The sequence below is a fragment of the Austrofundulus limnaeus genome, unplaced genomic scaffold (genome assembly GCF_001266775.1).
Source record: "Austrofundulus limnaeus strain Quisiro unplaced genomic scaffold, Austrofundulus_limnaeus-1.0 Scaffold37, whole genome shotgun sequence".
Taxonomy (NCBI): domain Eukaryota; kingdom Metazoa; phylum Chordata; class Actinopteri; order Cyprinodontiformes; family Rivulidae; genus Austrofundulus; species Austrofundulus limnaeus.
In genome coordinates this window covers 1,055,530-1,072,539 of record NW_013952439.1, presented here as the reverse complement: position 1 = coordinate 1,072,539, position 17,010 = coordinate 1,055,530, and the positions used below count along the sequence as shown (strand labels likewise).

Here is a 17,010-nt window from a genome sequence, read left to right as displayed (position 1 = left end):
ATATATATATGACTAGTGCATACTAACTTTTTAACATTAACATTTTTAAATGACAATATAGCCATTTTGGCCTTTAGAAAAACGTTTTTGAGGGTCTCACCAACTCCCAATAAATGTCATTTAGGGAAGTCTAGCCACTCATTTCTACTCAATAGTTTTACTTTTGATACTTAAGTACATTTTAGGTCAGAAATTTACTTTTGATACTTAAGTACAAAATATATTAGATACTTTAAGACTTTCACTCAAGTAATATTCTTAGAGGAGACTTGAACTTTTATTAAAGAAATTTTATGGTAAGATACTTGTACTTTTACTCAAGTACTTTGAGGTACTTTATACAACACTGGACTTTTTACTTCCTTACTTTTTAAAAATAGCCTTGTTATTCCTGTTTCATTTTGTTTTTATTAAAAATAAATAAAATTAAACTTACCTAGATGGTGCGTCCAGGATAGAGTGAATTTAATTATGGTTGGATGAGAAATATAAATTTCACATTCTGACAGCATGTTGGTTTGTATGCAGTCTGCTCATCCCACAAATGCATGTTCCTTACTAATGTGACTCTGTTTAAAAGGGAAATTAACAGGCTTTCCAACGGTATAAGATTTATTACTAAGAAAACATTGTTACAACAAAGAAATAATCTACCAAACATTTCCATTAACTTTGGTTTTCATGTAGTTTTGCTGAGTGTTTGTGGTTAGCAGCTTTGAAAATACCTGAGTCATTCAGTTTTCTTGACAAACTCATGTTGGTTCATCGTCACTTCCACATGCACAGGCAAATTAATACAAAGTTTACAGCTTCTGTCATACCTGGGTTAAACCTAAATTTCTCAATCTTCCCACTTTAACTCGAGTGATCAGGAGTGACTTTAGCTTTAAAAGGTTTGGAGTCACTTTTTAATTGGCAGAGCTTTTGGGGATCGTGACAATCAATCGTGATGCTTTAAATCATAAAAAATTGTCTCTTTTTTAAAAACAATCTACTTGAAATTATCTGTATTTCTTGAAGGAATTAGTTAAGATTCTGTCGTTTGTTTTTTATGGTCCTGTTCTTTGCTTCTGTTAGAGTTACTTCCCCCTTGTTTATTGCTGTCAGGTGTATTTACTGTCTTCCTTTTGTTCTGTACCCAGTTGATTTTATACCTCCCACTGTTCTTCATGCATGTTATTTCTTTGCATACTTTATCCAGCGTGTTTTAAAGCCTGTTACAGTTTTTAATTCTCTGTTCTGCAACACCTCTCATTAAGAAATAATTTGTTAAATCTTGTTTTATATTTCAGAGTCATGATAATATTTGTCACCTGCCACAGACAATACACTAAATCTACTTAAAAAGCATTGATGATGTTATTGACTCAATATTAAAAAGCTGCAAAACTTGTTCATTTCCAGTTTATTTGTTATTACTTTATTATATCATATTTTATACATTTTTTGTGTTTTCTGCAAAGAAAAGAAGTGAACCAAAATCTAAAGTTACAAATACATTTTACCTCAAACACAAGACTGTTGAAAACAAAGTAGAAAAACAAAAAAAGAAAGTAAAAACAAGTGTTTCAAATGTTCACCAAACTACAGTATTTATATTTCACCTCCATACTCCACCTCATAACAACTTGTAATATTTAGACACTCCTCCTGTGTGTTATCCAAGATGTCTTGAAGTGCTAAATGTTGCAACAACTGCTTCTAAGTAAATAAAAAAGTCTCTAACAAATGATGTGCTGCAATAATGATAATAATTAGAATTAATATAGCAGAAATATCAAGCTCATCTTTTTGGATATTATCACAAAACTCCTAATTCAATCTTTTGTGACCCACAGTGGGACCCTGACCTCAACTTTGGGAACCAATACTCTAAAGCAGGGCTATTCAACTAAACTACTCATGGGGCTGGACTTCCATGTTGTCTGATAATGGTAGGGGAAACACTGCATTATGTTAAAAAATAAAAAATAAAAAAACAATCAGAGAAAAAATTAGAATTGATTTAAAATCTATTTTTATATTCAACCAAATAATTATAATAATAATAATAATAATAATAATAATAATAATAATAATAATAATAATAATAATAATAATATCTCATTGGCGGGCTGGACTGAAGTCACATTTGGCCAGATGTGGCCCGCGGACCGCCAGTTGACTGGTCCTGCTCTAAAGATTAATTATGTTTCAGTCAAAATAAAGTCACAATATAAAACCCCATGCTTCTGGTATTGTTGATTTTATTTATTTAGTTACACCCCCACCCAGACATGACTCTGTTTACCTCACGTTGGCCCTAGTTACCCAGTTTGTTTACATCCTTTCTTCCAGTCCGCCCGGCGTTCAAGGAGCGGGCGGTGCTTCTTCCTGTATGCGGCACCTGCGCTCCGTGTCCCCGCCCCTCACCTTCAACGCCAGCCGCCCAGTTTCGTCATCGTCATCACTGATGTCTAGACTCTGCCTCTCTTCACCGACTGGCCTCTAAAAACTTTAGCATCTCGGCGTCTCCCTCTCCGGAATGAAATGTGGAGTTAAAGGATAATAAATAAAATAAAGACTGCCGCTCCGCCGGGAGGAAATGCAGGACAAAAGCGGCAAAACAGCAGCCGGGAGCCCCGCCGGAGGAGGCAGCACAGCGCAGGTAAGAGACAGGAGGTCTGTGGAGCTCTATTCACTTTAAAATCACCCTGCTATGGTTGAAACTATAACTAATATAATATTTTAAGCTTTTTGTGAGGGTACTTTAACTTGCCGGGACTCGATACCGACAGTGAACTCCTCATCAGGAGGCGGTCAAACCTGTCTGTCCGCATTCGTGGTGCGTTCAAGGACACCGGTACAGGCGGAACATCTGCAATCTGTTTTTAAATGGATGTGCGTACGCAAGACTTTCTCAAGTTATCTCGTTACATGTTATTTCTTTTAAAAGGAAAGTGAAGCTAAAAGAGTCACTAATGTTTTTGTAAACATTATTCTTTATTTTAGCTTGTTTCTCCTGATTTAGGTACCTTAAACCCAAAAGAAAAAAGATCCCACCCCACCCCACCCAAAATAATTAACAAAATAATGACAAACATTTTAATTTATTGTAACAAAAAACAAACAAAAAACTGTATATATAAATAACAAAGAGATGAAAGCTGATTGAGTTGTTATCACAGAGACCTGCTCTTCCTGTTTGCAGTGATCTACCAGATTATGGTAACAATAATGAACTTTTTTAGTACATTAAATCAAGTTGAACATGTTTATTTGACCTCTGAGAAAATAATATACAATTAGTACACCTATTCCTCATCATTGTATTTCCATGAGAAACAACATTCTTAACGTCTTTCTTTATTCCACCACATGCTGTCACAATGTGATCTGTTCCCTGTTTTGTTTATAGTTAAATTTGTAAAATATCTCAAATTGTAACATTTTTGAAACAAAATTGTAATTATACAGTATTAAAAAAAATCCTAATGCGTGACTGAAAAGCTGACCAATTACAGTGACAACACAGAAAGCAGAAGCTTTACGCCTGTCTCCATCATCAAGTTCCTCTCTTCATTGAAGAAAATAGTTCCTCTCTTCTTTATAGTTTTAAYATATTGCAGGAAGGGAAATTAAATCCATTAGATGCTTTTAAAACAAGTAGTTAGATCATACAAAATGTTCTTGCTGTAACCAACAAATGCTTGAAATAAATACTTGATAATGTAATTTATTACTGTGATAACCCTGTGTTATCTAGCCTGGCCCTTGCCTTCGCTCAATTCGAATCTCTCTTCTCTGCACCGTCTGGGATTTCTCCCATAGACAAGGATTTCTCTGGTAAAACGTCAACCGTACTTTGTCTTTAAGAATTCATCGTATCAGAATGGACATACCGTGGCTCAGAACGGCCACCATCCAGCAACGTCTCCAGAGCCGCAGTCTGAGCCCCGAGCCCCGAGTCCCGACGTCATCCCACGGGAGCAGTGGGGTGGGAAGTACGAGTTCCTGCTGTCCTGTATCGGATACTGCGTGGGATTGGGCAACGTGTGGCGGTTTCCGTACCTCTGTTATCGTAATGGAGGAGGTGAGCGGTTTCGAAGCATGTCCTTTTAAGTCTTAAATGCTTTTAATGCCTGGGTGTGTGTCTGAAACAAGTTGTTACACTAGTCTGGTCAAGARGCTGTCTTTGCTTAACTCTTGGGTGTGTGCTTTCCTCAATCAGGGTGATGCATTTAGCAGATTTAGCCCAGAGTTTTCTATGGCAGCTTAGATCACAGAGGATTTACCCGATCTTCAAAGCACTGTTTTTTTTTTCCTTGATTACACTTCAGACATACGGCCTCTTTTTGTAGCTTTATGCACAATTCACCTGAAATCAGATGTGTTGAAGCTCGATGAACAGCTGAATAAGATCTGTCTGCGAAGCTGCAGTTAAAAGTCAACATGTCTCTACAGGCTGTCCATATGCACATAATATTCTTGTGATTTTATAGTTTTTTTTTTCCTCAAGCACCAATCTTCCTAAGACTTTCCGATCTTCACAGGTGTGTTTCTCATCCCCTACTTCATCATGCTGTTTGTGACGGGGGTTCCTCTCTTCCTCATGGAGCTGAGTTTAGGCCAGTATGGTGCAGCCGGTCCCATCACTGTGTGGAAATGTTGTCCTTTGCTTAAAGGTAATGATCTCCTCTGAGCGTCTCGGACCACCCAGTGTTTCAGAAATAAACAGGGTGGTAGCTTCATTTGACTATATGTTTATGATTAATTAGAAAACAGCAAACAGCTTGAAATGATCCAGTTTTGGATAATTATCGTGTTTCCTTCCAGTCTTCTTGTAGTTTCTGCCTCGTCAGCCTTTTGCTTTGTGTTTAACAAATTGGTTTATTAATTTTATAGATATATTCTTTTATTCAATCAGATAAAAACCTCGTTGAGATACGCCACCTATTTTTCAAAAGGGAGCTGGCACCGTCAGCGTTGGACAAAATTTTCCTAAGCTGTCTAAAATGTTACAGCGTGAAACAACATTCAGAATGGCACACATTTAACACACAATGTCCTGACAATTTGGATCACATTGGGTCACCATGTCTTCTGAACCGTCATTTCTCACCTGTTAATTTTGCAAGAAGTTTAACATATTAAATATAATTACGGTAAATACAGTATATGATTATATTTTAATAAATCACAGCATCTTATTAATAAAAATAATAATTAAGTCTAAATATTTGAGGATTTTTGTTTCATTCTTTCATTAATGTCATCATCAAAATTTGGACCCTGCAAAGTTTAAGAAAAAAATTGCCCCTGAACAAACTTTGTGACCCCAGCCTTAATGCATCGTCTCTTTAACTCAGAAGGTAAAAAGCTGGTAAAAAATAAAACTGTGCCTAATTATGATCCAAATGTTTTTATTTAACAACTAAATTCTGCAGATATCTTCTAACAGCTACTGTTTTATTTAAGTGTTTTTAACTTAATGAGGTACTTGTGTCCTATATTTTATTTTATTTTTTTTGTCTTTCTTTTGCAGGCATTGGAATTGGGATGCTGTGTGTGTCCACATTAGTGTGTCTCTACTATAACGTGATCATAGCGTGGACGTTTTACTACCTGGGCAGCTCCTTTCAGAGCCCCCTGCCCTGGTCGTGTGATGCTAAGGCTAACGCAGCCGTCTGTGGGAACGCCTCTGCTGCTGGGAAYGGCTCTGAAAAAGCACGCAGCCCCACTGAGATTTTCTGGAAGTAAGTTCTTTGGTTTGCACGGTTAAAAATGCACAGCTTCAGCTTATTTAAAATGTGACTAAACTAAAAGTAATTCTGTGTTTAATGTCTTTTCTGTGTATTTGTTTTTAATAATCCAAACTAAAGAGGTTCAAATAAGTTTGTTTGCCAAAAACAAACCCTTCAAACCTGTTTTTTTTTCAACTAATAAGTTGGAGAACTTTACAGCTTGTATAACATCTAATAATAGTGTGAACTTTAAATACTTCTCAATTTGCAAAGTTAATCATTAATGTAAAGTCATTTTTAATACGTCAAACACTGTGTTTTATTATAGGTCTGATAAACTACCCAGAAAATAAWAATGACATTGTAGRAAGCTTTTATTTTTATTTATTAAAGAGAATAGATTTATCAAAATGTAAGTAATTCTTTTTTTATTGTTAAATAATTTAAGAAAATGTTAGCTCTACTCATAAATGAAGCAGCTAATTTTTTTTGTCTCATTTAAAATGTGAGGAGAAGCTGTGATTTATTTATATTTTATGTCTGCTCATCTCGTAGTGAGAACGTGTTGGGTGTAGTTAACAGTGAGGGTCTTCATGACCCCGGCCCTGTGCGGTGGCCCCTGGCCCTGTGCCTTCTGGCTGCCTGGATTATAATCTTCCTCTGCATTCTGAAGGGCATCCGCAGCTCGGGGAAGGTGAATTAAAAAAAAATTCTGGTGTTTTTTTTTTGTTTTATTTTTAGCTTTCAACCTGAAAACTGCCACAATTTTCTCTCTGGTCTATTTTGTTGCTCTAATGTGCGTCTGTCGGTGTTTTCAGGTGGTTTATGTGACGGCCACCTTCCCATACTTTGTCCTCGTCGTTTTGATCATCCGAGGAGCCACGCTGGAGGGTTCGCTGCAAGGCGTTGCTTTCTACCTCACGCCGGACTGGAGCCGCTTGGCGAACGCACAGGTAGATGGCACACAAGAGGAGTTTTTATTTACATGTAAACTCACTTTACACTGCAAGACCTAATTTACAAAGATAGAMACATAAAGACAAGCAGCAAGGTGAAAATCAACAAATTATTGAACAAAAAACTTCTCTCATGGAAACACGGACAAAAACATACAGTAATTAAGCACAAAGCAGTGAGAGACCCAGACCCTGCAGCTTCTTCTGCAGAGCTGGACTGAACTGGACCGGACCACGTTAGCAGACTTGAGCTCAGCTGGAAGATTCAGATTTAGGGACTTAAAACGTTCAAGATTTTGAGCATCACAAATCTGCATTTTATCTGTATTTTGTTGGATTATAATGCACCCTGTCCTTTTAAGTACATAAATAAATCAAATGATTATTTCTCTCCTGAGTTGTAACTTGTGAGTTACATCTTTACTTCTGCCTTTGAGCAAAAAGCCACAGGTATTTCAACAGAAATGAGGCTTATTTTGTCAAAAACAGAAGCAGGTTGTTTGTTCCTGTTAGCTGCTGAAGATCAGGAACTAATTTTTATTCTTGATTTTTTTATTTATTTTTTATTTTTTGTAAAGTGCCATTGAACCATAAAAGGTTTGCTTTCCGCTTGTATACATATTAAAAAAAAACTTTCATGTTTGAGTGTATTGTACTTGTCAGATTTAAAACTTTGCGTAGCATTGTCTGTGAGACAGAAGATGACATTTTATGGAGCTCAGTCACTGGATTGTTTTTGGTTTTGTCCATTGCAAAGCGTGTTTAAAAGTAAAAAATAAAAACAACAAAGTTGAAACTTCCTCTCAGTTCARCACTTTGAAGAAGTGTATTCTGGGTGATTCAGGACTTATCTAAARTCTGACATCCTAGTTGAAAGCTTTGTAATACCATTAAGTGAGGTCTTACATTTTAGGGTTAGATAATCCAGCTACCCTGAAGAAACCCTGGATTTGTTGAACCTTCTTTGTAGGTCTGGCCTAAATTTCTGTCTGAAACGTTGCAGGTGTGGAATGACGCAGCCTCGCAGATCTTTTACTCATTAGGTATCGGCGTTGGAGGACTGCTTTCTATGGCGTCTTACAATAAGTTTGACAACAACGTCATCAGGTGAGTTTGCTGCATTGTTTGCTTTTGTTGTTTGCTTTTGTTGTTTGTTGTCTGAGTCAATCTTTTGATCCCCCTTTTTTTTAAACGTCAGGGACACTATCGTTATCACGTTAGGAAACTGCAGCACAAGCTTCTTCGCAGGATTTGCTATTTTCTCCATCCTGGGTCACATGGCGTGGAGAAAGGGCGTACCTGTCGGAGAGGTGGCCGATACAGGTACTGTGCTTGTTTTAATTCACATTTTCAGACTTATCTTAGGACATTTTATCACTTAAATCAGGGGCGTCAAAGTCAATTTCCYCGAGGGCCACATGAGCGTTATGGGGACCCTCAAAGGGCCAGTTGTAATTAACTTTGATGTTTCATGTTTAACTTTGGCTAAACACAAAACTTCCGATTCCTCGTGTCATTGCTACTGCTAAGCATTGCTAACAAATAATAACTGAGCTCTACGTGGTATTTCCTGCATAGGAACAGAGTTTTAACACTTCCTCTTATAAACACTAAAAAGTACTACATGTACAACTGACTAAATGTGAAATAAAAAAAAACATAAATACTATAAGCTGATGGCTGTGGGCAGGAAAGATCATCTGTAGCGGTCTGTGTTACAGCGAAGTTGAAGAAGACTCCGACTGAAGACACTTTGTCTTTCTATGACAGTCTGATAAAGAGGATGGTCAGGGTTGTCCACAATGTTCTTGATTTTATGTATAAGTGGGAAATTCMCACTTCCCTGTATAACTGAGCCTTAGCAAAATCATCCAGCATAAATGTAGTGAAATGGAGATTTTACAGAGCAAATTTTGACACTGGCAGCTACCTTTGAAGTCTGTGCAGCCCCACCTWGTGGTGAGATACCGTTATTTTGTGGGTAAAATAATCAATAGTATGGGAGAAATAGTTTAGGGTCAGTGCTGGCTTTAAAGCAGCATAAAATGCTGTGGCAGGCCACAATTAGCCCGCAGGCCTTGAGTTTGACATGTGACTTATATAACACWTTCTTGCCTCCAGGTCCGGGGCTGGCTTTTGTTGCTTACCCAGAAGCCCTTGCTCTGCTGCCAGGTTCTGCGTTTTGGTCCGTTATATTCTTCCTCATGTTGTTTATGCTCGGGGTGGATACRCTGGTAAGATTGGGCACACACATTACAAACATCTGTATGTCCCCACACCTTCCCCTCTAAATGTGTTTTGTTGCATCGCAGTTTGGCAACATGGAGGGCATCACCACAGCTGTGCTGGATGAGTTTCCAAACCTGAGGAGAAACACGCTGCACAAGTCCTTATTCTTGGGCTGTCTGTGTTTTGTCTTCTACCTGATGGGCCTCCTCTTAGTGACAGATGTGAGTTTTTTTTAATCAACGTTATTCTGTGTGAAAACTCAGTTGTGTCTGCATCTTGATAAGCTGTGTGTGTGTGTTTTCGCAGGGAGGAATTTACTGGTTCACCCTCATAGACTCCTTCAGCACTAGTTTTGGCCTCATCATCATCACATTGTTCATGTGCCTTGGCATCTCCTTCTTCTATGGTATCACTTTCACCCTAACCATCATGCCACACTCATTGCATCGATGTCATTCCACTTAAAAAGCAATCCAAAACAACTGGCTTTCTATTCTGTAGTAAAAGATGTTTGGCTTCCCATCTGGAGGACTCATTTACTGTATTTAAAGACTGGAGAGCATGAGATGCTCCACTGTGTAAGCTAGCTTCACGTGCAAAAAGGGAAGCTTATGGTAGTTAGCATCCTCTCTGAACAACTTGATGTACCCTAATGCATTTCAATAATCCAGGTAGAAAAATCTAAGATTGAATACAATTAAAGTGACCTCTGATCGTGTTACAACTTTAGACTTTAAAATAAAAAAAGTATTTACTGTCACGCTAAAGATATTCTAGTCTAGGCTGCATCTGTTGATGAACGTTTTTTTTTCTTTTAGGGGTCAACCAGTTTTGCCAGGACATTATTGATATGATTCGTCACTGCCCTCCATGGTGCAGCAAAGTGCTGATTTACTTCAAAGCCTGCTGGGTTTTCTGCACACCTTTTCTTCTGCTGGTGAGTACAACAACCATACCAGATTTTTTACTGGCAGGTGTGTAATTTCAGCTTTTATTTTGAAAAAGTGTAGCTGCTCTGTGTGTTCTTGGAAGTCAGATGCAGTGAAATACAGTCCAGAGAAAAAGAAGAAGGTCATTTGTCATTACCAGCTCCTACATTATTCTAATTTAGCCTCATGAACAAAAACAACAGACCCACCATGTCAGTATTTGTTTGAAATTTAATTAAAAACTGTGTTATTGTGACACACATTTCAACAACAAGGGGCTTGTGGAGGTAAAATTAGGATGAATTTAGACCAAAAAGCATTGCAGTTCCACTGAACAATTTAAATGTGAAAAAGAAGGATTTAAAAGCTGATTTGTTTCCTTTAAGGTCTAATCTCTGTGATACAAGGAGCCAGTTTAAAACTGGGGTGATGTGTTCTACTTTCTTAGATTTAAATGTAAATGTTATTTAATAAAAATGTAAAGAAGAGTGGGTCAGAATTCCTCCACAGTGATGAGAAACTGGTGAAGTCCTATAAAAAGCTTCAGGTTGTTGCTGCTAAAGATGATACGTGATGCTGAAAGAACAGGTTTTGTTTAGCAACATGGTGGAATTAGTTGTGTATTTTTGTACCTCTGAGGTTGGATTTGAATAATTTTAGAGCCTGATTTAAAAAAACAACTTTTTTATGTCATGATGTTTAAAAACTCAAGGGCTGAAAGAGRGTGAACTTTTGTTTTGCTTTAACTGTATCTTATTATAACTGTAACCATTATTAGCTGCAGTGTTACTGGGAGATGAAATTATACCTCATGAACACAGAGGACTGACATTTTGTATTGTTTGCCTGAGTGATGTCACCTTTTCTATTATTTTACTTCTTTGTGTRGCGTGAACCTGTTTTGTGTTTCACAACCAGTCCCCACTGAAGCTTTCTGTACTGTTGTTTCAAATGAAAGAGTAATCTGATGAGGGCTGACGCACTGCGTTCTAAAGACCCACAAAAATAAAACAGGAAGCGGCTGAAGGATCAAAATACCTGCCCTTTCACGTAACACTTTTTCTCTTATCTGTGTCTTATAGTTCATCCTGATCTACATCTTCATGGAGATGTACAACACGCCGCTCCGCTATGGCTCCTACGTGTACCCACAGTGGGGGAAAGCCTTGGGGGCGTGCATGGGCGCCACCTGCTGCCTGCAGATTCTCATCTGGGCCGTCGTGGCCATCAGCAGAGAAACTGGAACACTGAAAGAGGTCAGTGAGCTGACACAAACTATCAGCTCCAACTCTGTAACTGAATCAGGTGGACTGTGTGGGTTTGTGATGGTCTCTGTTTTTTTTGTTTGTTTGTTTTTCAGCGTTTCCAGAAATCGATTCGACCCTTGAATTCATGGAGGGTTGACTTGAACACCCAGAGAGGGGAGGAGTACGTGGAGCCCGAGATAGTGGAGGCTCCGTTCACCGTCACGCTGACGGACATGGATTATACTGGGATGGAGTGGGAGATGTGAAGCCAGGCGTAAAGCAGCAGCGATGGACTCGTAATGAGCAAACTGTGTGAAGAGGAAAAYGGACTTATTATTTTGTGACTGACCCCCAGCGGTTGGTGGCTCTTCCTGATCARACTGTGCAGGGCAGTGTGGAATATTCCCTTTATTTATATGATGTGTGAACAGTTTTATTAAGTACCGTCCACGTGTCAGAGAAACCTTCAGATGTTTTGGTTGGGGGCGAGCTGTCACCTCTGAGCCTGAAGGTCCCAGGCTCCCCTCCTGGTCTGAGGCTTATCTGAGTCGAGTTTACATGTTCACCCTAAACACTCGCMGGTGCTCTCTGGTTTCCTCCCACAGACAGAAAACACATGACAKTAGGTTAACTGGTAACTCTAAATTGGTGGGAGTGAGAGTGAATGGTTCTGTGAAGGACTTGCAACTTGTCCAGGGTGTCCCCCACACCTCTCACAGTGAGAGAGACGCCAGGTGCCTTCAACCCGCAAAGAACCCACATAGCAGACAGGTGTGGGCCAGACCTGGTGGTTTGTCCACTGGATGTGGGCCAGGCTTGGCAATAAGGAATATAATAATAATTATAATAATAATATGTTACAACTGGCCCGTTTGTGGTTTGCTTTACGAAGCCCAAATCTGTCATGCGCCACCTCTGGCAAACCACGTCTGAGCCACCAAAGGGACGTCATTCTTTGTAGTATCCAGGCTGAGCGTTAGTACCTTGTGTGGGCCAGAGCTGGGCCAGACAGGTTTTCTGTGGGAAGGAGCAAGTAAAGAAARTGGATGGATGYTCTGGTTGACCTCTTTCATTTTAAACCAGCTGTTTGTTTCCTTCTGAAAATTAAACAATTTAACAAATTAATTTAGAAAGCAATTATGTGACCATCCTAGCAAAAATAACATTTATACTGATAGGTGCAGCTTTTGAAAATAAAAAAGCCTTTTTTAAAGAGAAGATAGAAGATTTATCCTTTTCWTCAAGTGAAACTTGGTTTCAAATGTCCTTTATGACATAATTCACGTCTTTTAAGTGGGCTTTTGTGGAAAGGTTATAAACAATTTRTACTTGTTGTATTTTAAACCTGTTGTAGATAGCTCTTTGATTAGCATCAATTTTTTAGTAATAAAGGATAATTCTGATCAGAATCACAAGCTAATGGCTTGTCCAAAGTAGAGACCATAATGGATTGTTGCTTTTTTTAATGACTTCAGAATAAAAAGTACACAAATGCTATTTTATACAGCTTTACATTGCTGTCAGTTTTGCATTAGTTATTTATGTGCTTATCTTAAAACTTAAATAGCAGCAGCAACAGCTAGCTGTGGCATTTCCAGTGCAGCTTAGAGAAATTAGAGCAGAAAATGTACCTGCAAAAATAATATTCTCATGCAAAACGGGCATTGATGCAAAGGCTTTTGAATTTGCATACACATGACCTGCTGTGCTAGAGTTTAAAGATGGCAGCAAACCACCTTGGTCATCAWKCTGWTCAGAAATAAACTYTTTTTTCTCTCCAACTGAGCTCACTCAAAGATGCATCTACAATAAGTCAGATGTTGGTTGTTTAAGACCTTTCAATAAAATCCTGCTTCAGAAGATCTAGATGCACTTTGTCAATTAAAAAAACGTTTTCTACACAGAAAAGATCAAAGTGCCATATTGTGGTTAACAAATCTTAGATGGTTTTGTTTACTTTCCATAAGACAAGTTTTGTAAGGTCCAGATTTCTGGATGAATAAAATAAACACATTTTACTGTGTAATGAATCATTTGACAAGCATGTGAATAATGTCTAAACCGACACAGGTTGTGAGAATAAATTTGCACGGTCAAAAACAACGAGGAGAACATTTTAATGCCAAGTATGTAATACTAGTAATAATAGCAAGTTCTTCTGCTCAGGACTAGACAATGTTGATAGTTAACGCCCTCTGCTGGTGTCTTCCCTAAAAGACATAATTCAAAGAAACCGGATATACGTAAATATATTTTCCCGCGTTTTCATCTAACTAGCTTGGGGTTAGCTCGTTTTTGTTTATCRTATCGTCCCGAAGACCGCTCAGTGTGGTCACTTACTACTTTTAGCTCAGTATAATAATCTGACTATTACCTTGCTATCTAATGTTTATTTCGACACCATATGAGTTGATTAGCGACAAAAAACTCATCTGGCAGCGCCTTACTAACGGAATTGTTATCGTAAACTGGATAAGACGATGACACCGCCTCCCCGCTGCTTACGCCGGTTMAGATAACGAGCACATCTTTGAACGGTTTCAGGAAGTACGTCGGATTTTGTTGTATTGTTGCTCCGGGGACTTGCACTGGGTTTTAAACTTGGGCGACATTAGCTGTTACGCTTAYACAACGACGCCACCACCACAAGTGTACATTTATTAGCGTTGCTTGTGAGGAAAACAGACACTTTTTGTAGTATGCCGCCTAGAAAACGCAACTCCGGGATGATAAAAGGCAGCAACAACAAGCCGGAGCCGAAGCCRAGTGCTGACAGCCGCGCCTCTCCAGACAAGAGTCCAGACTTATCTGAGGAAAAGTAAGAAAAGTTTTGATTTTTCAGTAAGGACACAACAGCAGCAGCTAAGAGTTTGGTTTCTTTTTAATATTAGACTGTTTATCCAAATTGTTCACCCATTATTTTACCTTGTGACTAACCTCTTAGCAAGTCAGGCCTATTAGATCTAATACAACCTAACACAACTCATCACAGACAAGAACTGTTTACTAATATTATAATAATAACTAAAGGTATGCTGTCACAGAGCATAAAGCTCAGGCTACCAGGCAGAAGTGCAACACTGAGGCTGTGTTGTCAGCTAAAGTTGTGTTTTGTTTATTTTCCCTGCAGACACAGAGACAAGGATGCTGAGTTCATGACTTTATGTAAGAGCCTTCATRTTACAGACCTGCTCTGTGATCATGCCTGGGAGCTGTGGAAAACCATCCAGGAATCCATGGATAAAGTGGATGTATGTATTCATAGGAAGTCATGTAACTGTATTGGACMAGATATCATTTAAACTATTTAAATATTTGAAAATCTTAAAGGAGAATACTTTTTTTTACTCTGTTCTGGATGTTTTTAGGAGACTCAGCAGAAGCTTTGGGGAGCTTGTCTGTTTGTGACTGTAACAGACAAAGATGTTGGCTGTTTTACTCTGACTCAAGTCCTGAAGGTGATTAAAATGAAGTAAGTTCTCATTTTTTCATAGTTTTTGGTTTTGTGTGTTCACAGTGCAGCTTATTACATGCACTATTCAGTATTTGAACACTGCTCGGTTTAGGAAACCACGCGCACAGATTATTTTAGACATCATTTTGTTTGACAGCAAACATTCGATTTTTTTTTTTGGTTCAGTAACATTGAAAAGTGGAGCTAATTCTTATTTTCATGATCAGAACTTCTAAATAATCCATCAAACTTGTAGAACTACAAACGTCACCTCCTGTCAACTGCAACAGGACATCACTAGTTTTCATTTTAAAGGGAGGACGTTTTGCAAAATCTGCTTTCATGTTAGCAACTCCTTCATCAAAAACATACCCAGTGTTGCTTTGACTCTTTCATGCAYGTTTGAGAAATCCTTGTGCATAGAATTGCACTAGAATGACTCTTTATTTCAGTGAATGATCTCTCTCAAGCTGACTTTTTTTTTTCTTTTTCAGTTTCAAGCAGTTCATAGGTCTGGTGAGACGGTTGGACGTGAACTTGGACACCATAAGCACCAAAGTGAACGCAGCGCTGACACGGCTGGAGAAGAAGTTCGACGTGATGCTGGCTCTCTACCAGAGGTTTGAGAAGTGAGTGAGAACAGAGTGACAGGGAAAAAAAAAAGAAAAGTTTTTTCATTTCAGTAGAGCAGACAAATCCGACCCAACCGTAAAACCTTCTTTGTTTCAGAACTTGCAAGAATATCTTTGCTTTGACCCCTGAAGGGAAGTAAGTATTTTTTTTCACCACCTTCAGCAGATGTGCAGTCTTCGGTTTAATAATGTGCTTTTTATAAAAACAAATGCAGAAGTAACTGTTCAGTGTTTCAATCTGAAGGGAGAGGGAGACCATGCGGACCTGCTGGACAATGTTTCTTTTGTCCAAAGGTAGAAAAATGTTGTTTTTACATAACATCTAAAACAATGTGGAAATATTTATGTTTCATTTTATTCATTTGTTCCTGTGGGAATGAAGTTATGCAGAAAACCTTTTTTTATATAGCTCTGTTGTTTGTAATGAACTCGTGCTGACTCGTGTCATGTTCTGTTTGCAGGAAGAGCCTTGCAGATGGAGGACGACCTGGTCATATCGTTCCAGCTGCTGCTTTGCACGCTTGAGTTGTTCATCAAGCGCTGCTCTCCAGACCTGTTGCTGCCTCTTTACAGTGAGCTTCAGCAACATTTCCTTCAAACCTGTTTGTTGTTTTATGCACCACACGTTGCTTTTATACTCCTAAAACGAATCGTTAACCTGAAATGTGTCACGTGGTGAGGCTCATATGTTGTCTAGCATTGGAAAGCATGAATTAGACGTGTTGGTTTGAAGGCTTTTTTTGTCATTTCAGTAGAAAACGAAACCAAATATCATTAGTTTATTTATTTCTTCATCATCAGTGACTTTTTTTTAAAGTGAAGAGAAAATAGAGAGAGAGAAAAGTAATTAGAAAGATTGAAATAGCGATTAGAAGGATATTAAATATACACCAACAAAACACAGGACCACACACCCAACATCTGTCCGCTCACCTGAAAAATAAATGGATAAATACATGGAGGGCATATATAAATATATACACATACCCATACATATATAAAGATATACATACATACATGCCTAMATGGTTTGAAGGCTTTTGACGCTTTTCTCGCAGGATCATCCATCACCAGGGTTCAGAGYCCGCTGACACGAACGTCTCGCCGCAACCAGAGCAAAGCCAAATCCCGATCTGCAGAACCAGAGGTCGACGTGCAGCTTCTTGAAACTTTGTGCAAAGAGAACGAATGCAATGTTGAAGAGGTTTGAGTTTCCTTTTACCCTTAAAGAAAACATATGCAAAATCCACTTTTTAACCCTTAAATAAATGTTRTGTAGGAGTGAAGAAAAGTTCAGTTTAGTCTCTCCTAGTGCTGCGTAGATATCTCTTCAACCTGTTAAGTTTTCTTTATTTTCTATTATCTCAAATTATTTGCGACAGAACAGATGTTTATGTTCTGAACTTACAAACTACAATTTGGTCGTCTTCATTCTCCTCCTAAGAYRRGAAGGAGCAGGATCCTTGTACAGATTAGTTGTGTACGCTCGTGCTGCCGCAAGTGATGGGAACAGCAGTTTATTTTAATGAACTGTCATTAGAATCAGTTCATTAAATATATTTGTTTCCATGTGTTTGTATGTTTTTTCTTTTCTGCATGCACAGTAGATCTGCACATGAATAGTAGAGGAGCTGACCCAAGAAGGGCAGCCCACCTTATTTGCATAATGAAGCAGAAATGCATAAGGTAAAAGCAGGAGACAGAAAAATGTAAAAACAACACATGGAAATAAAGACTTGTGGGAAGAAACAAAAAAATAATAAATGAAAAGATTTAAATGTGTTTACAAGTACAAAGAAAAACAAACTATATATATATTTAAAAACATTAAAGTTTAAAT

At 38.3% G+C, this 17,010-nt stretch overlaps 2 protein-coding genes across 2 annotated transcripts in view; both read left to right on the top strand.

Moving 5' to 3' along the window:
- The first annotated feature begins 2,177 nt into the window (after nt 1–2,177).
- On the top strand, nt 2,178–13,114 carry slc6a7 (solute carrier family 6 member 7). Its single transcript, XM_014006718.1, has 14 exons — nt 2,178–2,647; nt 3,856–4,072; nt 4,533–4,664; nt 5,525–5,735; nt 6,279–6,417; nt 6,542–6,676; nt 7,683–7,786; nt 7,878–8,002; nt 8,801–8,913; nt 8,992–9,129; nt 9,215–9,314; nt 9,727–9,845; nt 10,920–11,093; nt 11,198–13,114. The coding sequence occupies exons 1-14, from the start codon at nt 2,585–2,587 to the stop codon at nt 11,348–11,350; spliced, it is 1,923 nt and encodes a 640-aa protein (XP_013862172.1). The 5' UTR covers nt 2,178–2,584; the 3' UTR covers nt 11,351–13,114.
- A 669-nt stretch (nt 13,115–13,783) lies between these two features.
- Nucleotides 13,784–17,010, top strand: part of rb1 (retinoblastoma 1) — an 18,910-nt gene continuing 15,683 nt past the window's right edge. Inside the window, exons 1-8 of the mRNA XM_014006713.1 lie at nt 13,784–13,902; nt 14,215–14,335; nt 14,453–14,556; nt 15,033–15,167; nt 15,268–15,306; nt 15,415–15,464; nt 15,632–15,742; nt 16,229–16,374. Of these exons, the coding sequence (XP_013862167.1) occupies nt 13,784–13,902; nt 14,215–14,335; nt 14,453–14,556; nt 15,033–15,167; nt 15,268–15,306; nt 15,415–15,464; nt 15,632–15,742; nt 16,229–16,374 (825 nt within the window). The remainder of the gene's footprint in view (nt 13,903–14,214; nt 14,336–14,452; nt 14,557–15,032; nt 15,168–15,267; nt 15,307–15,414; nt 15,465–15,631; nt 15,743–16,228; nt 16,375–17,010) is intronic.